Consider the following 24,519-nt stretch of genomic DNA (forward strand, 5'->3'; position numbering starts at 1 on the left):
TCCCACTCTCCCTTTTCCTGGCCTCCTCCTGACCCCCATTCCAGACTGAAGCTCTGCTCCAGGTACTCTCTACTCACCGGGCTCCCGACCCGGCCAGCAGGGGTAGTTGGGGGGAGCTGGGACTGCCTGGGGAAAGAGAGCCTCCAGTGGGGCAGGGAACCAGCCTCTACTCAGACACAGAGTGCAATATCCATGCTGGGGGGGAGGGGGGGTCTGCGCTTTGTCCTTGTCTTCATCCCGCACTCAGTGGGTCAGAAGTGGAGACTTTTTACTTCTCATCACCAGTAATTCTTCAGGCATGTCTGTGGCAGAAGCAGTGCAACCTTAAAACGGGGCATCAGAGCAGCCGGGGAGCAATTGCCGCCCTGCCCCCTTGGCCCAGTCCTCCCCTGGAAACCGGCTTCAAGTTGGATCAATTCAGGTGGCAGGACAAGGATTCTTCTGGCAGCGCCTCAGCTGGCGAGTTGGATCCGGCGGGAAATGACATTGCAAAGGTGCTGGAAGCCATATCCTCCTGGCAGAGGTGAAGGTGGACATTTCCCTTATCTACCAAGACTTACAAACGCTTGGGGGAATGGGTCAAAAACTTCTGAGACTGGGCTGGGCAGTGTAGAAGACTAGCTCTCACCTCTGCAAGGTGTCTCGACCGCCTTCAGTTACAAGTAAGCCAACTCCTGCAAAAACAAGACGACATGGAGAATAGACTGCCGTAGTAATCTGTGCTTTATTGGTCTACATGAGGGTATGGAGGGACCCGATCCATCAGCATTTCTGTAGCAGCTAGTTATCACCACCTATGGTTGAGAGGCCTTCTCCCCAAATTTTGTGGTAGAGAGGGTGCACCGCATGACCCCACCTCAAGGGGCACCTCCTCGCACTTTTTTTGAAAAGCTCCTGAATTAAGGACCCAAATGCGGTACTTCGCCTTGCTCGGGAAAAGGGTAATAATGTTCCTTTCGGGAATGTTAAAATTGTGGTTTTCCCCGATTTCTCAGTGGAGGTGCAGCGCCGCCGCAAAAGTTTTAACGAAGCCAAAAGACGCCTTAGGAAATACATTTAATATACTATGCCAGGGGTTCCCAAACTACGGCCCTCCAGCTGTTGCAGAACTACACATCCCATGAGGCATTGTAAAACTCTGACATTCACATACATGACCAGGCATGATGGGAATTGTAGTTCCTGAACAACTGCAGGGCCGTAGTTTGGGAATCCCTGTACTATGCTGTTCCTAGCTCATCTTCTAGTGGAAGGAGACGACCAGTACACTTCTTTGAAGACCTCCTAACCTAGCTGGAACATCAAGTGACAAATAGAGAAGCGGCTGCCTGATACCTTTGGACTTTACTTGTATATCTGGGCGCTTCCTCCGGAGCATTACATTATCTGCACCCCTGTACAGTTTGACCAAAAGATTTTGGGCAACAATGGCTTCAAGTACCTGGCTTAACCATCTAATTTTTCTGCCACTAACTCCCACTTTCCTCCAACTGCCTATGTAAATGAGGCATTCAAAAGTCAAGATAGCACAGTTTGCACCTTATATTGAATATTTATACTAAAAAATATAAACATTAAAAAAAATTTAATATATAAAACATCCATCAGAAACGTACAAAACAAAATAAAATTGCCCAAAAGCATAAATGGGAACCTCCCAGTGATGGTTACCTCTCATCCAAGGACAGCTCCTTCTGCTGCAGGTGAGGTTTGATCCCAGCCGTAGGACGGATGTTGGTGGATAAGGCTCTGATGGTGTAGGTCATTTCGTTCTCTCTCGTCACATCACTGTCATAACCTGAGATTGCAGTCACATCTGTTATTCAGACATCCCCCAACCCTTAGTGGGATTATATAAGTTCAAACTAAACTTTTTCAAGTGCCTAAAAGCAGAGAATAGGTGCAGGAACTCCCCCTTCTAAGTTACTTTGTGTCTCCTACCCACCTCCGAGCACTAACCCTTGGTTCCACCCCTTCCAACCTCCGAGCACTGACCCTTGGTTCCACCCCTTCCAACCTCCGAGCACTGACCCTTGGTTCCACCCCTTCCAACCTACCTCCGAGCACTGACCCTTGGTTCCACCCCTTCCAACCTCCGAGCACTGACCCTTGGTTCCACCCCTTCCAACCTCCGAGCACTGACCCTTGGTTCCACCCCTTCCAACCTCAGAGCACTGACCCTTGGTTCCACCCCTTTCAACCTCCGAGCACTGACCCTTGGTTCCACCCTTTCAAACCTCCGAGCACTAACCCTTGGTTCCACCCCTTCCAACCTCCGAGCACTAACCCTTGGTTCCACCCCTTCCAACCTCCGAGCACTGACCCTTGGTTCCACCCCCTACCCAGCTTCCAGTACAGCCCCTTTTAGAGAATATAGAGCCAAGTATAATTTTGTATTGGAATGTATAGGATTAGGTTATGATAACAAGAAAAGCAATAAAATAGATCCCCCACAGCCAGCAACAATAGACCCCCCCCCCAGCAGCAATAGACCCCCCCCCCCCAGCAGCAGCTAAAGATCTCCCAGCCTCCAGCCTCAATAGACTCTCTAGCAGCCAGGAACAGTGGAACCATCCCTAAACATTAGATCCCTTCTAACAATTAACCCTCAGTATCAAAAGATCCTCCACCAGCAACAATAGATTGCCATGCAAAAATAGATCCCCTCCAGCAACAATAGATCTCCCAGCAGCCAGCATCAGTAGACCTTCCAGCACCCATCGGAGGTGCCGGAACTGCGTTCCCCCGTGTTCCCGCTGAAAAAAGCCCTGCCTAAAAGTATTTGGTAAACCCAAACCTGGCCACCTTTTCCAAGTCATTATTGTTACTGTTTAACCGTGTCACTTACATCTGCACCAGATGGAGGTGTGTAGAGTGGTGCAGTCATATATTTCGGATTTGAAAAGGAATGACAGGACAGAGGGCACTACCATCTAAGTGTAGTTTTTTTTATTAAAACAAATCCATAAAAAAACAATATGCACTCACTTGGATTAAAAAGCTAATTTGGACACATCCACAGTCCTGTGGGTATCTACAGCGTTTGCCAGGACTCGCAGGACCTTTAATGTGCCCAAACAAGCTTTTTAATCAAGTGAGTGCATATCGTTTTTACAGATCTGTTCTAATAAAAAACTACACTTAGATGGTGGTGTCCTGTCATTTTCTTTCTGTTTTTGCACACAGAGAAATGTCCAATACTCTAAATCAGGGGAGAAGCAGCCATCCATAGTGACTCTTTATTGGACTATTACACAGTGAATTAACTGGGAAGAAAACCCTTTTTCCTGTTCACTCAGTCTTGCACCCATGGCCGGGACAAGGGGTGGGCAGGAGGGAAGGGCTGCCCTGGGCACTGTGGTGTTATGTGAGGTAGGGGGTGCACCACAAGGAGATTGGAGGGAGTTAATTTGTGTTAGGAGGAGGAAATTGAGGGGGCGGCAGAGGGTAAGAATGGTTTTAGGAAGGGAAATTTGGGGAGGTGTGATAGGAGTGGGGATTTGGGGGAATTTGTGTTGGGGGGGGGGGGGAACAGGATTTGTGCTAGGTGGGGGGATTTGAGGGATTTGTGCTAGAAAAGGTGATATAGTAGAGGGGGGAGTCGTTTGTGCTAGGAGGTAAAAAAAACTTTTTTGGGGGGGGGGGGGGGGGGGGGGTTGTGCTATTATGGATGATTACGGGGTATTTGTGCTATGAGGGGAACTTTGGGGGATAGGAATTATGCTAGGATGGGGAATTGGGGGAGGGGAGTTTGTGCTGAGGGGAGGGGATTGTGTTCGGATAGGACATTTAAGGGGATCGTGCTAGAAGGAGGAGATTTTTTGGGGTGGGGATTTATGCTGGGGAGAGAGGATTTTAGCTGGGGGGGATGTGGGGCAAAGATGTGTTCTGGGAAGGAGGGAATTCCAATAGGGGAGCAGATTTTTACTGTGAGTAAGATGAATTTATACTTTGGGGGTAAGTATACAGATTAGTGCTCTATTTTTACGGGGTGGGGCATTTTTGCTGACGCATAATGCTCATTCATCTTGGGGGGGGGGCGCAATTTTGGCATGTTTGCCCTGGTCTCTAAATGGCCTTATCCTGGCACCGTTTGCGCCATACTATATTTTGTAATCATTTCTATAGTTAGGATTTCTCTTTTAAGTGATATACCCTTGGCATCAACAAATGGGAAGTGCCCAGGATTATAAGGGTAGGTGGAGAGGAGAGCGGTGTTGGATAGGTAGAGGTGTAACATGTAGCGGCCATGTGGTGTACATGGAATTTTCCCCTTTGGGGGAGTATACAGTAAGTGGGATTCAGTGGACTCCTAGTGGAAGAGTGAATGGGGAATAATGACAGAAGGGTTTCCACTTTTACAGTTAAAGTACCGCAGCACCACTCCACACCACCTGGCAATGAAGCTAACTTTATGTAAGTAAATAAGCCTTGCAGGGTTTTACCACCTATGTGGAAATTCAATATACACTATATTGTCAAAAGTTTTGGGACGTCTGCCTTTACACGCACATGAGCTTTAATGGCATCCCAGTCTTAGTCCGTAGGGTTCAATATTGAGTTGGTCCACCCTTTGCAGCTATAACAGCTTCAACTCTTCTGGGAAGGCTGTCCACAAGGTTTAGGAGTGTGTCTATGGGAGTGTTTGACCATTCTTCAAGAAGCGCATTTGTGAGGTCAGGGACTGATATTGGATGAGAAGGCCTGCCTTGCAGTCTCCACTCTAATTAATCCAAAAGGTGTTCTATCAGGTACTCTTGTGGAGGGATCTGGGGGTCTAAAAGACCCCCAAACCCCTCCTCTGCACTTAAAAGCATTCAAAAAACCAAGTTTGGCTGTTTTGAATGCTGTCATTTTTTTTAATCTGGCGCCAGTACCCGGAAGTGATGTCATGACATTACTTCCAGGTTTTTGCATGGAGACCCGATCAGAGCTGAATATGGCTTTGAACGGATCTTCGGGCAGTCATGCAGGCTGGTTGCTTGGGTCTCGCGGTGGGACGGAAGACCCGGGCGAGCCGCGGAAATCGGCGGGAGGGGGTACGTCCCCTCCCGCTCCTTGTAATGACAGCCGAGCGGCTTCTCAGCTACATCGGTTGTCATTACAAAACAGCTGACCGTCGGCTATGGCCAATATTGCCGATATTTCGGAAAGTGCTAGTACGGGAGTGATGCCTGCAGCTAGGGGCATCACTCCCGTACAAGCACTTTCCGAAATATCGGCAATATTGGGCACCTTGGTGGCCGATTCCGATATATCGGGGAAAGTGCATATCAGCCCCCGATATATCGGCTTTGCCGATAATCGGTCGATCCCTAATTATTATACAAAATACAATACTAAATATATAAAAAGAATATAATAAATGTCCTTTTTGTTATCAATTGTAAAACAAAAAGGAATTTATAATTTCATCCAAATCCAATTCTTATTTTCCAAAACTTGTGTTCTATTGTTTCCTTTTGCACCAATCGCCATTTGTGCTCTCCTCCAATGGTGGACCTGCCAGATATCACTTGGACCTGCCAACTTTGTTTTGCTAAGTACTTTATTCCCTGAATAGGTCTGTCTATATTGCAAAGTGCTGCAGACTATATTTGAACATCATAAACAAAAATGTAACACACAAACAATAACAGCCGATCGAGTGCAGCTCTTCTAAAATTCTGATTGGCTGATCCGCTGACCCAACATCCCGCCATCATTTACCTCCATCTTCCTCTGAATCCAGGTCTGACTCTTCGCTGTCGCACTGCCGCGTCTCTCGGTGCCCCTCCACTTCATGTGTCCAGAGCATGAGCGAGGTGTCCGAACCGCCAACGCTAACCAGTAAGCTGTCATCGTGAATCCAGCGTAGATTGGTGACGTGGGAGCTGTGGGCTACATACCTCTTAAATTTTCCATATTTTCCCTGCATACAAAAGGTGAATTATTTAAGATACTGCTACATGGAGCCCATCCCTCCCCCCCAAACGATTCATATAGCCTGGCATTTTAGATTCCACCAGGGACCCCCATCTGCATGGAGTTTGGATTCTCGCCACGCACTTGAATGTGTTTCCGCTAGGTGACCTGGTGTTCTTCCCCATTCCAAAAACGTTGTGGAAGGTCAAATTTCCCCTTTACCAAACCAACCTGGAGTGTGTGCACCTGGGTGAGTAAAGAGGGGAGTTAAGAAGAGGAATTTGAACGTCCTGCATGGCCACCCAACAACGTAGTTAGCAGGGAGTTGGTTGCTTGATAACTGTCACTTATCTTTGGTTCCAAGCATTTGGCCAGACAAAGGGCAGCAAGAGGAATGCAGAGAGGCAGGAGGCTGACATGCCCCACCCCCCCTTCTGCATTCTTTCTGGTGTCTGGTGTGAGAAAATGGACCAACAATCAGTGCAGCTGTGTCCCTGCTAACAACATTGTCGGACGGCCATGGGAAGAGGAGGGGATGCTCTGTCCGACCGCGTAACTAGGCTTATAAGTAACACAGGACAAAGAACTACCGTATTTATCGGCGTATAACACGCACCTAAATTTTAGGAGAAAACTTTCAGGAAAAAAAGCTGAAATTTAAAATAGACAGCTTTGAACTCGGAACATTTTTTTAAATCAAATGCAGTCTCACCAGTGCCCACGAATGCAGCCTCCTCACCAGCGCAGTGCCCACAAATGCAGCCTTGCCAGCGCAGTGTCCATCATTGCAGCCTCGCCAGCGCAGTATCCATCATTGCAGCCTCGCCAGCGCAGTGTCCATCATTGCAGCCTCGCCAGCGCAGTATCCATCATTGCAGCCTCGCCAGCGCAGTATCCATCATTGCAGGCTCACCAGCGCAGTGCCCATACTTGCAGCCTCGCCATCATACTTGCAGCCTCGCCAGTGCTGCGCCCATACTTGCAGCCTCGCCAGTGCTGTGCCCATACTTGCAGTCTCGCCATCGCTATGCCCATACTTGCAGCCTCGCCAGCGCTATGCCCATAGTTGCAGCCTCGCCAGCGCTATGCCCGTAATTGCAGCCTCGCCAGCGCCAATTACACTATGTGAATCACTTTTTTGAAAGTCCAGGAAGCAGCGCCGTGAGGTAGAAGGGGGCGGGCGGGGCCGAGGAGACGGAAGGACGCATGCGCGGTCATTTGAAGTCCCGGCGTCTATGATAGACATCGGCATAGGAGGCGGGACTTCCGATGACAGTGCATCCTTCCTTCTCCTCGGCCCCGTCCGCCCCCTTCTACCTCACGGCGCTGCTTCCTGTACTTTTTTTTTTTTTCATATCGGCGTATAACACGCACTGCTGCTTTTTCCTCCATTTTTAGGAGGAAAAAGTGCGTGTTATACGCCGATAAATACGGTAACTGTATTTTGTCCTCTAGGGGACAGAACACTAAAAAAAAAATTTAAGTGAGGGTTCTTTTATAAAGAGAACCTTGAATAGGTCCAAATTGTTCTTTAGATCCTAACATCTCTGCATTAAACATTCTAACATTGATATATTAGGAGAAAAATTAACAATGTACCTAATTAACACCCCAGATTCCACCTAGAGCACATATAGCGGATATAAAAAGTCTACACACCCCTGTTAAAATGTCAGGTTTCAGTGATTTAAAAAAATGAGACAAAGATACATTTTTTCTGAATTTTTTCCACCTTTATGTTAAATAGGAGTAAGTACACACTTGCCATCATTTAAAGTGCCTGCGAGTAAACTCAAATAAAGTTCAGCTGTTCTAGTAGGTCTTTCCTGACATTTTCTAAGTTGCATCCTACAGCAAAAGCCATGGTGTGTAGAGAGCTTCCAAAGCATCAGAGGGATCTCATTGTTAAAAGGTATCAGTCAGGAGAAGGGTACCAAATATTTTCTAAGGCATTAAATACACCATGGAACACAGTGAAGACAGTAATGTGGAAAACATATGGCACAACAGTGACATTACCAAGAACTGGACGTCCCTCCAAAATTAATAAAAAGACGAGAAGAAAACTGGTCAGGGAGGCTGCCAAGAGGCCTAGAGAAACATTAACCACTTAAGCCCCGGAAGATTTTACCCCCTTCCTGACCAGGGGGTATTTTGCAATTCGGCACTACGTGACTTTAACGGACAATTGCGCGGTCGTGCGACGCTGTACCTAAACAAATTTGATGTCCTTTTTTCCCCACAAACAGAGCTTTCTTTTGGAGGTATTTTATCAGCTGTGCGATTTTTTGATCATGCGCTATAATCAAAAAAAAAGCGACAATTTTGCAAAAACAACAATATTTTTCACATTTTTTATATGAAATTCCCACCAAAAAATGTGAAAATCAAAATTTTTTTAAATTTTTGGCCAATTTGTTTTCTGCTACCTATGTTTAGAAAAAAAAAATCACAATAAGCGTATTTTGATTGGTTTGGGCAAAAGTTATTGCGTTTACTAACTAAGGGAAAGATCTTTGTCATTTTTGTTGTTTTTTTTTTTTTTTTTTTAACGAGTAATGGCGGCAAACTGCGATTTTTTTTTGCGACATTGCGGCGGACAGATCGGACCCTTAACTGACATTTTTGACACTTTTAGGGGTACCAGTGACATTACTACAGTAATCAGTGCTAAACATATGCACTGTTACTGTAAAAATGACACTGGCAGGGAAGGGGTTAACTTTATTGGAGAGGGAGGGGTTAAATGTGTCCCTAGGGGCGTGATTATAACTGTGCAGGGATGTGGCTGTGTGTGTAACAGCTCAGATCAACGGTCCTACATAGCAGGACCGTTAGATCAGTGCCTTTACACAGGGGAGAATGACAGGCGGCTTTGTTTACATTAGCCGCCTTCCTTTCTCCCTTCACAGCGGACGATCGCGAGTGACCGGCGGACATCGGGTCCGTCGGTCACACGCACGGAGGTGTCCGTGAACGAGCCGAGGTGGGAGCGCGCCTCCGGCGGCGCGCGCTCACCCGCTATTGGCTCCCAGGCTAGTGACGTACCCATACGTCACTTTGCCTGGCCGGGGCTGACCGCCGCAGTATATGTACTTGCAGCGGTCGGCAACCGGTTAAAGGAGCTGCAGGAATATCTGGCAAGTACTGGCTGTGTGGTACATGTGACAACAATCTCCTGTATTCTTCATATGTCTGGGCTACGGGGGAGGGTGGCAAGACGGATACCTTTTCTTACGAAGAAAAACATCCAAGCCCGGCTACATTTTACAAAAACACATCTGAAGTTTCCCAAAAGCATGCGGGGAAATGTGTTATGGTCTGATGAAACCAAGGTTGAACTTTTTGGCCATAATTCCAAAAGATATTTTTGGCGTAAAAACAACCCGGCACATCACCAAAAGAACACCGTACCTACCCACTGTGAAGCATGGTGATGGCAGCATCGTGTTTTGGGGCTGTTTTTCTTCAGCTGCAACAGGGGTCTTAGTCATGGTAGAGGGAATTATGAACAGTTCCAAATACCAGTCAATATTGGCACAAAACCTTCAGGCTTCTGCTACAAAGCTGAACATGAAGAGGAACTTCATCTTTCAGCATGACAACGACCCAAAGCATACATCCAAATCAACAAAGGAATGGCTTCACCAGAAGTAGATTCAAGTTTTGAAATGGCCCAGCCAGAACCCAGACCTGAATCCGATTGAAAATCTGTGGGGTGATCTGAAGAGGGCTGTGCACAGGAGATGCCCTCGCAATCTAACAGATTTGGAGTGTTTTTGCAAAGAAGAGTGGGCAAATATTGCCAAGTCAAGATGTGCCATGCTGATAGACTCGTACCCAAAAAGACTGAGTGCTGTAATAAAATTAAAAGGTGCTTCAACACAGTTTTAGTTTAAGGGTGTGCAGACTAATGCAACCATATTATTTTAGTTTTTTATTTTTCTTCCCTTCGCCTAAAAGATTTCAGTTAGTTTTACAGTTTATCAGTCACATTAAAGGTGGAAAAAGTTCTGAAATTATTTATCTTTGTCTCATTTTTTTTCATCACAGAAACCTGACATTTTAACAGGGGTGTGTAGACTTTTTATATCCACTGTAGATGACAGAAAATGTCCAGTGACATCCTGGGAAAGCTGAGGATGCCAAGTCTCACAAGAAGATGCTGCAGCAGGAGTGTTTTCTCCTTTTTATTGGGATCCCAGGTTCCTTCTGGAGCCCCTTGCCATGATATTTGTGATCCTAGGTTCCTTTCAGAGCCCCTTCCCACAATATATGATATCCTAGAATCCTTTAAAGCCCCCTTCCCATTAGATCTGAGATCCTAATATCTTTATGGACCCCCTTCCCATGGGATTTGTGATCCCTATATCTTTCTGGAGCCCCTTCTCATGAGATTTGGAATCCCTGGATCCTTATGGAGCCCCTTCTCATGAGATGTGAGATCCTAGGATCCTTATGGAGCCCCTTCTAATGGAATTTGGGATCTTATGATCCTTCTGAAGCCCATTTCCATGAGATTTGGGATCCTATGTTTCTTCTGGAGCCCTTTCCCATGAGATTTGAGGTCCTAGGATCCTTCTGGACCCCTTCCTATGAGATTTGAGATGCTAGAATCCTTATGGAGCCCCTTTCCCCATGAGATTTGAGATCCTAGGATTCATAGTGAGCCCCTTCCCATGAGATTTGGGATTATTGGATCCTTCTGGAGCCCTTTTTCATGAGATTTTGGGTCCCAGGTTTCTTCTGGAGTCACTTCCCATAAGATTTGAAATCCTTGGATCCTTCTGGACCCCTTCCCATGAGATTTGAGATGCTAGAATTCTTCTAGAGCCCCTTTCCCCATGAGATTTGAGATCCTAGGATTCATATTAAGCCCCTTCCCATGAGATTTGGGATTATTGGATCCTTCTGGAGCCCTTTTTCATGAGATTTGGGGTCCCAGGTTTCTTCTGGAGTCACTTCCCATTAGATTTGAAATCCTTGGATCCTTCTTGAACCCCTTCCCCATGAGATTTGAGATCCTAGGATCCTTATGGAGCTCCTTCCTATGGAATTTTGGATACTACTGGAGCCTCTTCTCATGAGTTTTGGGTTGTCCGCGAGCTTTCTAAGGATCTAACTAAATTGCCTGTGACATCACCATCTCCTAAGTGACACAAGGCAAAATCTTTTCTAATATAGCACCTTTTAGAAATGTTAATATGGTGAGGGTTTGTGTGCGTGGGGTTGCATCTTGATAATCCCATGCTTCCAGGTTATCAGTAGTTCAGTAATGTTGTACATTCTATGAACTCTTAGGATTTTCCTTCTTACTTTTACGGGGTATCGAAATAGCTTCACATATCCAAAATCATCACCAGTTGCCAAGACTTTGCCATCATTGGTAAGTGAGGCGGCAGTTACATCGCTGACCTCTCCAATCACTGGCCAGATGCCCTCACAGCTTGCACCCAAGACACTTGTCCATGAGGACCAGGAGATCTTCTCTGCCTGAGGAATAGTAAAATCAGTATACACAGGCATGTGGAGTGCTGCAAAAAGACTTAAAGGGAATCTATAATCAGATAATCCCTTCTTCTCACCGCCCATCCTGCTCTCTTACAGAAGCTTCTCCATGCTCCAGTATCTCATGACATTTGGTCAACTAACCTCCACTTTTCTTTGTAGACTACAAAACACTCTCCCCACCCCATATTATGGTGATGATGAAAGGGCGGTGTACATTGGTCCTCACACATTTTTTATTTTTTTTTGCCCTAGTGTAACACCTTAACTTCTCCATAGATACAGTGAATGAGCACTGCCACCATAGGACAGGAACTATAATACCGGAAGGATCGGCAGGTGAAAAAGGGAAAAAAAAAATCAGGAGTGCTTTTTATTTTAATTACCTAAATAAGGGCTGCAAAGAAGAAGAAAAGGAACATATGTGGTCCAAAAAACGCCAGTTTGATATGCCAGTCCTAAAGCAGCATTATACAGTACTTTGCCCTATTTGGCTGCAGTAACAGGTTTGCTTTAGAGCAGGGGTCTCCAAATTTTTTAAACGGCCAGTTTACTGTCCTATAGACTTTAGGGGGCCAGATTGTTGCCAGCAGGAGTAGAAAATGTCCCGGCAATCGATAAAATAAACAATATTTCAGGCTTGGTGGTCAGTGGGAGTAAAAAAATGATGTAGAGTCTGTAGTCAGTAGGAGGAGGAATAGTGCCTCATCATTTGTATTAGTGGGAGAAATAGTATCCCCTTATTGGTATCCGTGGGAGAATTAATGTCCCCTTGTTGGCTTCAGTGGGAGAAATAATGTCCCCTTGTTGGTATCAGTGGGAGAAATAGTGTCCCCTTGTTGGCATCAGTGGGAGAAATAATGTCCCCTTATTGGTATCAGTGGGAGAAATAGTGTCCCCTTGTTGGTATCAGTGGGAGAAATAGTGTCCCCTTGTTGGTATCAGTGGGAGAAATAGTGTTCCCTTGTTGGTATCAGTGGGAGAAATAGTGTCCCCTTGTTAGTATCAGTGGGAGAAATAGTGTCCCCTTGTTGGTATCCGTGGGAGAAATAGTGTCCCCTTGTTGGAATCAGTGGGAGAAATAGTGTCCCCTTGTTGGTATCAGTGGGTGAAATAGTGTTCCCTTGTTGGTATCAGTGGGAGAAATAGTGTTCCCTTGTTGGTATCAGTGGGAGAACTAGTGTCCCCTTGTTGGTATCAGTGGGAGAAATAGTGTCCCCTTATTGGTATCCGTGGGAGAAATAGTGTGCCCTTGTTGGTATCAGTGGGAGAAATAGTGTGCCCTTGTTGGTATCAGTGGGAGAAATAGTGTCCCCTTGTTGGTATCAGTGGGGGAAATAGTCTCCCTTTGTTGGTATCAGTGGGAGAAATAGTGTCCCCTTGTTGGTATCAGTGGGAGAAATAGTGTCCCCTTGTTGGTATCAGTGGGAGAAATAGTGTCCCCTTGTTGGAATCAGTGGGAGAAATAGTGTCCCCTTGTTGGTATCAGTGGGTGAAATAGTGTTCCCTTGTTGGTATCAGTGGGAGAAATAGTGTTCCCTTGTTGGTATCAGTGGGAGAAATAGTGTCCCCTTGTTGGTATCAGTGGGAGAAATAGTGTCCCCTTATTGGTATCCGTGGGAGAAATAGTGTGCCCTTGTTGGTATCAGTGGGAGAAATAGTGTCCCCTTGTTGGTATCAGTGGGAGAAATAGTGTCCCCTTGTTGGTATCAGTGGGGGAAATAGTCTCCCTTTGTTGGTATCAGTGGGAGAAATAGTCTCCCCTTGTTGGTATCAGTGGGAGAAATAGTCTCCCCTTGTTGGTATCAGTGGGAGAAATAGTCTCCCCTTGTTGGTATCAGTGGGAGAAATAGTGTCCCCTTGTTGGTATCAGTGGGAGAAATAGTGTCCCCTTGTTGGTATCAGTGGGAGAAATAGTGTCCCCTTGTTGGTATCAGTGGGAGAAATAGTGTCCTCTTGTTGTTATCAGTGGGAGAAATAGTGTCCCCTTGTTGGTATCAGTGGGATAAATAGTGTTCCCTTGTTGGTATTAGTGGGAGAAATAATGTCCCCTTGTTGGCTTCAGTGGGAGAAATAATGTCCCCTTGTTGGCATCAGTGGGAGAAATAATGTCCCCTTGTTGGTATCAGTGGGAGAAATAGTGTCCCCTTGTTGGTATCAGTGGGAGAAATAGTGTCCCCTTGTTGGTATCAGTGGGAGAAATAGTGTTCCCTTGTTGGTATCAGTGGGAGAAATAGTGTCCCCTTATTGGTATCCGTGGGAGAAATAGTGTCCCCTTATTGGTATCCGTGGGAGAAATAGTGTCCCCTTGTTGGTATCAGTGGGAGAAATAGTGTTCCCTTGTTGGTATCAGTGGGAGAAATAGTGTTCCCTTGTTGGTATCAGTGGGAGAAATAGTGTCCCCTTATTGGTATCCGTGGGAGAAATAGTGTGCCCTTGTTGGTATCAGTGGGAGAAATAGTGTCCCCTTGTTGGTATCAGTGGGAGAAATAGTGTCCCCTTGTTGGTATCAGTGGGGGAAATAGTCTCCCTTTGTTGGTATCAGTGGGAGAAATAGTCTCCCCTTGTTGGTATCAGTGGGAGAAATAGTCTCCCCTTGTTGGTATCAGTGGGAGAAATAGTGTTCCCTTGTTGGTATCAGTGGGAGAAATAGTGTCCCCTTGTTGGTATCAGTGGGAGAAATAGTGTCCCCTTGTTGTTATCAGTGGGAGAAATAGTGTCCCCTTGTTGGTATCAGTGGGAGAAATAGTGTTCCCTTGTTGGTATCAGTGGGAGAAATAGTGTCCCCTTGTTGGCATCAGTGGGAGAAATAGTGTCCCCTTGTTGTTATCAGTGGGAGAAATAGTGTCCCCTTGTTGGTATCAGTGGGAGAAATAGTGTCCCCTTGTTGGTATCAGTGGGAGAAATAGTGTTCCCTTGTTGGTATCAGTGGGAGAAATAATGTCCCCTTGTTGGCATCAGTGGGAGAAATAATGTCCCCTTGTTGGCTTCAGTGGGAGAAATAATGTCCCCTTGTTGGCATCAGTGGGAGAAATAATGTCCCCTTGTTGGTATCAGTGGGAGAAATAGTGTCCCCTTGTTGGTATCAGTGGGAGAAATAGTGTCCCCTTGTTGGTATCAGTGGGGGAAATAGTGTTCCCTTGTTGGTATCAGTGGGAGAAATAGTGTCCCCTTATTGGTATCCGTGGGAGAAATAGTGTCCCCTTATTGGTATCCGTGGGAGAAATAGTGTCCCCTTGTTGGTATCAGTGGGAGAAATAGTGTCCCCTTGTTGGTATCCGTGGGAGAAATAGTGTCCCCTTGTTGGTATCAGTGGGTGAAATAGTGTTCCCTTGTTGGTATCAGTGGGAGAAATAGTGTCCCCTTATTGGTATCCGTGGGAGAAATAGTGTGCCCTTGTTGGTATCAGTGGGAGAAATAGTGTCCCCTTGTTGGTATCAGTGGGAGAAATAGTGTCCCCTTGTTGGTATCAGTGGGGGAAATAGTCTCCCTTTGTTGGTATCAGTGGGAGAAATAGTCTCCCCTTGTTGGTATCAGTGGGAGAAATAGTCTCCCCTTGTTGGTATCAGTGGGAGAAATAGTGTTCCCTTGTTGGTATCAGTGGGAGAAATAGTGTCCCCTTGTTGGTATCAGTGGGAGAAATAGTGTCCCCTTGTTGTTATCAGTGGGAGAAATAGTGTCCCCTTGTTGGTATCAGTGGGAGAAATAGTGTTCCCTTGTTGGTATCAGTGGGAGAAATAATGTCCCCTTGTTGGCATCAGTGGGAGAAATAATGTCCCCTTGTTGGCATCAGTGGGAGAAATAATGTCCCCTTGTTGGCTTCAGTGGGAGAAATAATGTCCCCTTGTTGGCTTCAGTGGGAGAAATAATGTCCCCTTGTTGGCATCAGTGGGAGAAATAATGTCCCCTTGTTGGTATCAGTGGGAGAAATAGTGTCCCCTTGTTGGTATCAGTGGGAGAAATAGTGTCCCCTTGTTGGTATCAGTGGGAGAAATAGTGTCCCCTTGTTGGTATCAGTGGGAGAAATAGTGTTCCCTTGTTGGTATCAGTGGGAGAAATAATGTCCCCTTGTTGGCATCAGTGGGAGAAATAATGTCCCCTTGTTGGCTTCAGTGGGAGAAATAATGTCCCCTTGTTGGCATCAGTGGGAGAAATAATGTCCCCTTGTTGGTATCAGTGGGAGAAATAGTGTCCCCTTGTTGGTATCAGTGGGAGAAATAGTGTCCCCTTGTTGGTATCAGTGGGAGAAATAGTGTCCCCTTGTTGGTATCAGTGGGAGAAATAGTGTTCCCTTGTTGGTATCAGTGGGAGAAATAGTGTCCCCTTATTGGTATCCGTGGGAGAAATAGTGTCCCCTTGTTGGTATCAGTGGGAGAAATAGTGTTCCCTTGTTGGTATCAGAGGGAGAAATAGTGTCCCCTTGTTGGTATCAGTGGGAGAAATAGTGTCCCCTTGTTGGTATCAGTGGGAGAAATAGTGTTCCCTTGTTGGTATCAGTGGGAGAACTAGTGTCCCCTTGTTGGTATCTGTGGGAGAAATAGTGTCCCCTTATTGGTATCCGTGGGAGAAATAGTGTGCCCTTGTTGGTATCAGTGGGAGAAATAGTGTGCCCTTGTTGGTATCAGTGGGAGAAATAGTGTCCCCTTGTTGGTATCAGTGGGGGAAATAGTCTCCCTTTGTTGGTATCAGTGGGAGAAATAGTGTCCCCTTGTTGGTATCAGTGGGAGAAATAGTGTCCCCTTGTTGGTATCAGTGGGAGAAATAGTGTCCCCTTGTTGGAATCAGTGGGAGAAATAGTGTCCCCTTGTTGGTATCAGTGGGTGAAATAGTGTTCCCTTGTTGGTATCAGTGGGAGAAATAGTGTTCCCTTGTTGGTATCAGTGGGAGAAATAGTGTCCCCTTGTTGGTATCAGTGGGAGAAATAGTGTCCCCTTATTGGTATCCGTGGGAGAAATAGTGTGCCCTTGTTGGTATCAGTGGGAGAAATAGTGTCCCCTTGTTGGTATCAGTGGGAGAAATAGTGTCCCCTTGTTGGTATCAGTGGGGGAAATAGTCTCCCTTTGTTGGTATCAGTGGGAGAAATAGTCTCCCCTTGTTGGTATCAGTGGGAGAAATAGTCTCCCCTTGTTGGTATCAGTGGGAGAAATAGTCTCCCCTTGTTGGTATCAGTGGGAGAAATAGTGTCCCCTTGTTGGTATCAGTGGGAGAAATAGTGTCCCCTTGTTGGTATCAGTGGGAGAAATAGTGTCCCCTTGTTGGTATCAGTGGGAGAAATAGTGTCCCCTTGTTGTTATCAGTGGGAGAAATAGTGTCCCCTTGTTGGTATCAGTGGGATAAATAGTGTTCCCTTGTTGGTATTAGTGGGAGAAATAATGTCCCCTTGTTGGCTTCAGTGGGAGAAATAATGTCCCCTTGTTGGCATCAGTGGGAGAAATAATGTCCCCTTGTTGGTATCAGTGGGAGAAATAGTGTCCCCTTGTTGGTATCAGTGGGAGAAATAGTGTCCCCTTGTTGGTATCAGTGGGAGAAATAGTGTTCCCTTGTTGGTATCAGTGGGAGAAATAGTGTCCCCTTATTGGTATCCGTGGGAGAAATAGTGTCCCCTTATTGGTATCCGTGGGAGAAATAGTGTCCCCTTGTTGGTATCAGTGGGAGAAATAGTGTCCCCTTGTTGGTATCCGTGGGAGAAATAGTGTCCCCTTGTTGGTATCAGTGGGTGAAATAGTGTCCCCTTGTTGGTATCAGTGGGAGAAATAGTGTTCCCTTGTTGGTATCAGTGGGAGAAATAGTGTTCCCTTGTTGGTATCAGTGGGAGAAATAGTGTCCCCTTATTGGTATCCGTGGGAGAAATAGTGTGCCCTTGTTGGTATCAGTGGGAGAAATAGTGTCCCCTTGTTGGTATCAGTGGGAGAAATAGTGTCCCCTTGTTGGTATCAGTGGGGGAAATAGTCTCCCTTTGTTGGTATCAGTGGGAGAAATAGTCTCCCCTTGTTGGTATCAGTGGGAGAAATAGTCTCCCCTTGTTGGTATCAGTGGGAGAAATAGTGTTCCCTTGTTGGTATCAGTGGGAGAAATAGTGTCCCCTTGTTGGTATCAGTGGGAGAAATAGTGTCCCCTTGTTGTTATCAGTGGGAGAAATAGTGTCCCCTTGTTGGTATCAGTGGGAGAAATAGTGTTCCCTTGTTGGTATCAGTGGGAGAAATAGTGTCCCCTTGTTGGCATCAGTGGGAGAAATAGTGTCCCCTTGTTGTTATCAGTGGGAGAAATAGTGTCCCCTTGTTGGTATCAGTGGGAGAAATAGTGTCCCCTTGTTGGTATCAGTGGGAGAAATAGTGTTCCCTTGTTGGTATCAGTGGGAGAAATAATGTCCCCTTGTTGGCATCAGTGGGAGAAATAATGTCCCCTTGTTGGCTTCAGTGGGAGAAATAATGTCCCCTTGTTGGCATCAGTGGGAGAAATAATGTCCCCTTGTTGGTATCAGTGGGAGAAATAGTGTCCCCTTGTTGGTATCAGTGGGAGAAATAGTGTCCCCTTGTTGGTATCAGTGGGGGAAATAGTGTTCCCTTGTTGGTATCAGTGGGAGAAATAGTGTCCCCTTATTGGTATCCGTGGGAGAAATAGTGTCCCCTTATTGGTATCCGTGGGAGAAATAGTGTCCCCTTGTTGGTATCAGTGGGAGAAATAGTGTCCCCTTGTTGGTATCCGTGGGAGAAATAGTGTCCCCTTGTTGGTATCAGTGGGTGAAATAGTGTTCCCTTGTTGGTATCAGTGGGAGAAATAGTGTCCCCTTATTGGTATCCGTGGGAGAAATAGTGTGCCCTTGTTGGTATCAGTGGGAGAAATAGTGTCCCCTTGTTGGTATCAGTGGGAGAAATAGTGTCCCCTTGTTGGTATCAGTGGGGGAAATAGTCTCCCTTTGTTGGTATCAGTGGGAGAAATAGTCTCCCCTTGTTGGTATCAGTGGGAGAAATAGTCTCCCCTTGTTGGTATCAGTGGGAGAAATAGTGTTCCCTTGTTGGTATCAGTGGGAGAAATAGTGTCCCCTTGTTGGTATCAGTGGGAGAAATAGTGTCCCCTTGTTGTTATCAGTGGGAGAAATAGTGTCCCCTTGTTGGTATCAGTGGGAGAAATAGTGTTCCCTTGTTGGTATCAGTGGGAGAAATAATGTCCCCTTGTTGGCATCAGTGGGAGAAATAATGTCCCCTTGTTGGCATCAGTGGGAGAAATAATGTCCCCTTGTTGGCTTCAGTGGGAGAAATAATGTCCCCTTGTTGGCTTCAGTGGGAGAAATAATGTCCCCTTGTTGGCATCAGTGAGAGAAATAATGTCCCCTTGTTGGTATCAGTGGGAGAAATAGTGTCCCCTTGTTGGTATCAGTGGGAGAAATAGTGTCCCCTTGTTGGTATCAGTGGGAGAAATAGTGTCCCCTTGTTGGTATCAGTGGGAGAAATAGTGTTCCCTTGTTGGTATCAGTGGGAGAAATAATGTCCCCTTGTTGGCATCAGTGGGAGAAATAATGTCCCCTTGTTGGCTTCAGTGGGAGAAATAATGTCCCCTTGTTGGCATCAGTGGGAGAAATAATGTCCCCTTGTTGGTATCAGTGGGAGAAATAGTGTCCCCTTGTTGGTATCAGTGGGAGAAATAGTGTCCCCTTGTTGGTATCAGTGGGAGAAATAGTGTCCCCTTGTTGGTATCAGTGGGAGAAATAGTGTTCCCTTGTTGGTATCAGTGGGAGAAATAGTGTCCCCTTATTGGTATCCGTGGGAGAAATAGTGTCCCCTTGTTGGTATCAGTGGGAGAAATAGTGTTCCCTTGTTGGTATCAGAGGGAGAAATAGTGTCCCCTTGTTGGTATCAGTGGGAGAAATAGTGTCCCCTTGTTGGTATCAGTGGGAGAAATAGTGTTCCCTTGTTGGTATCAGTGGGAGAACTAGTGTCCCCTTGTTGGTATCAGTGGGAGAAATAGTGTCCCCTTATTGGTATCCGTGGGAGAAATAGTGTGCCCTTGTTGGTATCAGTGGGAGAAATAGTGTGCCCTTGTTGGTATCAGTTGGAGAAATAGTGTCCCCTTGTTGGTATCAGTGGGGGAAATAGTCTCCCTTTGTTGGTATCAGTGGGAGAAATAGTGTCCCCTTGTTGGTATCAGTGGGAGAAATAGTGTCCCCTTGTTGGTATCAGTGGGAGAAATAGTGTCCCCTTGTTGGAATCAGTGGGAGAAATAGTGTCCCCTTGTTGGTATCAGTGGGTGAAATAGTGTTCCCTTGTTGGTATCAGTGGGAGAAATAGTGTTCCCTTGTTGGTATCAGTGGGAGAAATAGTGTCCCCTTGTTGGTATCAGTGGGAGAAATAGTGTCCCCTTATTGGTATCCGTGGGAGAAATAGTGTGCCCTTGTTGGTATCAGTGGGAGAAATAGTGTCCCCTTGTTGGTATCAGTGGGAGAAATAGTGTCCCCTTGTTGGTATCAGTGGGGGAAATAGTCTCCCTTTGTTGGTATCAGTGGGAGAAATAGTCTCCCGTTGTTGGTATCAGTGGGAGAAATAGTCTCCCCTTGTTGGTATCAGTGGGAGAAATAGTCTCCCCTTGTTGGTATCAGTGGGAGAAATAGTGTCCCCTTGTTGGTATCAGTGGGAGAAATAGTGTCCCCTTGTTGGTATCAGTGGGAGAAATAGTGTCCCCTTGTTGGTATCAGTGGGAGAAATAGTGTCCCCTTGTTGTTATCAGTGGGAGAAATAGTGTCCCCTTGTTGGTATCAGTGGGATAAATAGTGTTCCCTTGTTGGTATTAGTGGGAGAAATAATGTCCCCTTGTTGGCTTCAGTGGGAGAAATAATGTCCCCTTGTTGGCATCAGTGGGAGAAATAATGTCCCCTTGTTGGTATCAGTGGGAGAAATAGTGTCCCCTTGTTGGTATCAGTGGGAGAAATAGTGTCCCCTTGTTGGTATCAGTGGGAGAAATAGTGTTCCCTTGTTGGTATCAGTGGGAGAAATAGTGTCCCCTTATTGGTATCCGTGGGAGAAATAGTGTCCCCTTATTGGTATCCGTGGGAGAAATAGTGTCCCCTTGTTGGTATCAGTGGGAGAAATAGTGTCCCCTTGTTGGTATCCGTGGGAGAAATAGTGTCCCCTTGTTGGTATCAGTGGGTGAAATAGTGTCCCCTTGTTGGTGTCAGTTGGAGGACTAGTGCTTCAAATCAGTGGGCGTAATAATGTCCCATGGGTGGAATAAAGGCAAGCAAAGGTTCGCAACTGGCCCGCCAGCCACAGCTTGGAGACCACTGCTTTAGAACATAAAGGGTAAGGGTAAATTACTACTTCATCTGCCCACTGCAAAGCCCTATTCACTTAACTTATTCCTGAGAATCCAATCACTATGCAGTCAGATGCCTTCCACATGAGCACTATTGCCAGGAGGCTGGCAAAGTGTCCACACCTTGCTTAAGCTGAGAATTAGTGTTGGTTTGGAACTTGCACAGTAATTTATCAAATGACCCCAGAGAGTGAATTAGGGTTTCAGGGAGCACATGAATGCTTTGTATGTGCTAACTGCTCTAACTGCTCCACAGAGGACCTGTACTGTATGGGTAGTCCAGTACAAATGTATAGGTTTTATATAAACCGAGATCACATGATCTAATGTCTTTAACCTGCTCATGTGACTCCCCCCCATCTTTGGAGCCTGGAGACAAGGTAAGTACTTCTAAAGGAAAGAGGTGAGCAAGGTTGGGGGTTTCTTATTTGATTACAGCCCCATTGTACTAAGACAGGTAGAATGCATTTGTAGATTAATGAGGAAAAAGTATCATCGAACCGATGCCGATTAATAATCAAAACTTCTGAAAATGAGCACAAAGTTCCTTAATCAGACTTATGAACAATTAAAGTGTCAAAGCAGAAATAATTCACACATTCTGATCATCAAATACAATAAAACATGGTCACATGATAACTCTATATACCATTAATTACTGGATTCGTTTAGAGGTATCTCATTAAAGATGTTTTTATTTCTTCAACACCCATAAAACCATTCATAAACGGAGAAAACATTTATTTTCAAAACTTTTCACAAACATAGAAAGTGTTTTCCTACCTCGTGGGCTGGAATCATTTGTCTTTTTCCTCGAGGGGCTTCAAAAAATAGCTGTTCCTTAGCCCCGGTGTTCACCTGTATCAGCTTCCCTGAGGACAGATCAGAAAGCACACTGAATGCCAGTTGTAACATGCTGTGGTGACCACCAGGGGGCATTACAGCTGGTTGTTGGGTATGGGTGTAATGTTTGGATTTGACAAGATGGGGGCCAGAGATGTTTGAATAAATTGAATACAATGTTTTGATGGAGCAAGTACACCTCCTATGCTGTGTGTGTGGCCAGCACATTAAATCTTTCCTAATTAAAATACCAGTAAAAGTCTGCAACACTCTAAAGCAGGGGTGTCTAAACTACGACCCTCCAGCTGTGGCAGAACTACACTTCCCATGAGGCATTGTAAATCTCTGACATTCACAGACATAACTAGGCATGATGGGAATTGTAGTTCCTGAACAGCTGGAGGGCCATAGTTTGAACACCCCTGCTCTAAAGCAAAGACCCAACTTGATCATCTGTATAATCTAAACAGTTTCACTTGTGACCCAGCTTTATTATCCATATAATCCAACTGTATCATCTACATAACCTAACTGTATCTGCATAACCAAAGTGGGCCATGTGTTACCCTACCCTATCTATAGCCCAACTGTTCCATCTGTGACCCAACTCTATCATCCATATAATCCAATTTATAATTTATAAAACCCAACTGTATCATTAATATCAGGGGTCTCCAAACTTTATAAGCATAGGGCCAGTTTACTGTCTTTCAGGCTTTATAGGTGCCGGGGTGTAGCCAGTGGGAGTAGAAAATGCCCCGGCATCAATTCCCCATCATTGGTTTTAAAAATAGGAATAGTGCCCCATTGTTAATATCAATGAGAAGAATAGTGCCCCGATGATGGTGTCAGTAGAGGGAATGGTGCTCCATCATTGGTGTCAATTGGTGGAATAGTGCCTCAAGGGCAAGATAAAGGCAAGCAAAGGGCCACATCCAGGCCACAGTTTGGAGACCACTGATCTATACAATCCAACTGTATCATCTGTGACCCCATTCTATAAATTGTATAATCCAACTTTATCATCTAGGTCAGTGGTCCTCAACCCTGGTCCTCAGGGCCCACTAACAGGCCAGGTTTGCAAGATAACTGAAATACATCCCAGGTGATATAATTTGCTGCTCAGTGATTGCAGTACTCTAGTCTGCATCTCCCCAAGGTAATACTTAAAATCTGGCCTGTTAGTGGGCCCTGAGGACTGGAGTTGAGGACCACTGATCTAGGTAACCCAATAGTATCATATGTGACCAGCACTATCTCTCATTTAATCAACCAGTATCATCAATATAACCAAACTGTATCATCTGTGATCTTACCCTTGCATCTATATGGCCCAACGGTACTATCTATAACCCAACTCTAGAACCCATATAATCCAAATCTGTCACCTATATACTTCACCTCTATCATCCATATAACCCAACTCTTAATCCAATTGTATCAACTATATAATCTAATTATATAATTTATGTAACCCAATAATATCACCTGTGACCCAACTATTTTACCTATGTAACTCAACTATGTCATTCATAAAATCGACATCTATCATCTTCTGTATATAACCCAACTGTATCATCTATATAACCCATCTGTATTATCTATATAACATAACTGTACCATCTGTGACCCAATTATTTTCTTTACATAATCCAACTGTATCATCTATATAACCCAACTATACCATATGTAACTCAACACTACTATTCATACTGTAAACTAAACCTGTATCATCAATTTAATCCAACTGTATCACCTACATAAACAAACTGTATCATCTAATTTACTCAACTATATCATCTGTGGCCTTACTCTAGCATAAATACTGTATAGCCCATCTGTATTATCCATGACCCAACTCTATCAGCTATATTATCCAATCCATCACTTAAATATTCTCTATTATCTATATAACTCAACTCCAAATCTAATCCCATTAACTATATAATATAATTATACACTATATTACCAAAAGTATTGGGGCGTCTGCCTTTACACGCACATGAACTTTAATGGCATCCCAGTCTTAGTCCATGGGGTTCAATATTGAAATGGCCCACCCTTTGCAGCTCTAACAGCTTCAACTCTTCTGGGAAGGCTGTCCACAAGGTTTAGGAGTGTGTCTATGGCAATAGCACATTGACAAAAAAGCACATTTGTGAGGTCAAGCACTAATGTTGGAAGAGAAGGCCTGGTTTGAAGTCTCCGCGCTTATTAATCCCAAAGGTGTTCTATCGGGTTGGGGTCAGGACTCTGTGCAGGCCCGTCAAGTTCCTCCACCCCAAACTTGCTCCTCTATGTCTTTATGGACCTTGCTATGTGCAGTGGTCCAATTTATTTGGTGGAGGAGGGATTTATGGTGTCGGGTTGTTTTCAGAGATTGGGGTTGGGCTTGGCCCTATAGTTCTAGTGAAGGGAACTCTTAAGGCGTCAGCATACCAAGACATTTTGAACAATTTCATGCTCCTAACTTTGTGGGAACAGTTTGGGGATGGCCCCTTTCTGTTCCAACATGACTGCGCACCAGTGCACAAAGTAATGTCAATAAAGACAATAATGAGCGAGTTTGGGGTGGAGGAACTTGACTGGCCTGAACAGAGTCCTGAACTCAACCCGATAGAACATCTTTGGGATGAATTTGAGTGGAGACTACGAGCCACGCCTTCTGGTCCACATCAGTGCCTGACCTCACAAATGCGCTTCTGGAAGAATGATCAAACATTCCCATAGACACACTCCTGAACCTTGTGAACAGCCTTCCCAGAAGAGTTGAAGCTGTTATAGATGCAAAGGGTGGGCCAACCCAATATTGAACCCTACAGACTAATACTGGGATGCCATTAAAGTTCATGTGCGTGTAAAGGCAGGCGTCCCAATACTTTTAGTAATATAGTGTATCTTCTATATAACCCAAATATGCCATCTATAACTCAACCTCAGCTACTGTATATTATCGAT

General features: G+C 45.3%; 1 protein-coding gene across 1 annotated transcript in view; it reads right to left on the reverse strand.

Annotated features, from left to right (window-relative positions):
- EML5 (EMAP like 5) overlaps positions 1 to 24,519 on the reverse strand; it is a 335,723-nt gene that overhangs the window by 60,650 nt on the left and 250,554 nt on the right. Inside the window, 4 exon segments of the mRNA XM_082242783.1 lie at positions 1,672 to 1,798; positions 5,710 to 5,911; positions 11,221 to 11,397; positions 21,502 to 21,590. Of these exon segments, the coding sequence (XP_082098909.1) occupies positions 1,672 to 1,798; positions 5,710 to 5,911; positions 11,221 to 11,397; positions 21,502 to 21,590 (595 nt within the window).

Source organism: Pelophylax lessonae (assembly GCF_965119305.1).
Source record: "Pelophylax lessonae genome assembly, chromosome: 13".
Lineage (NCBI taxonomy): Eukaryota > Metazoa > Chordata > Amphibia > Anura > Ranidae > Pelophylax > Pelophylax lessonae.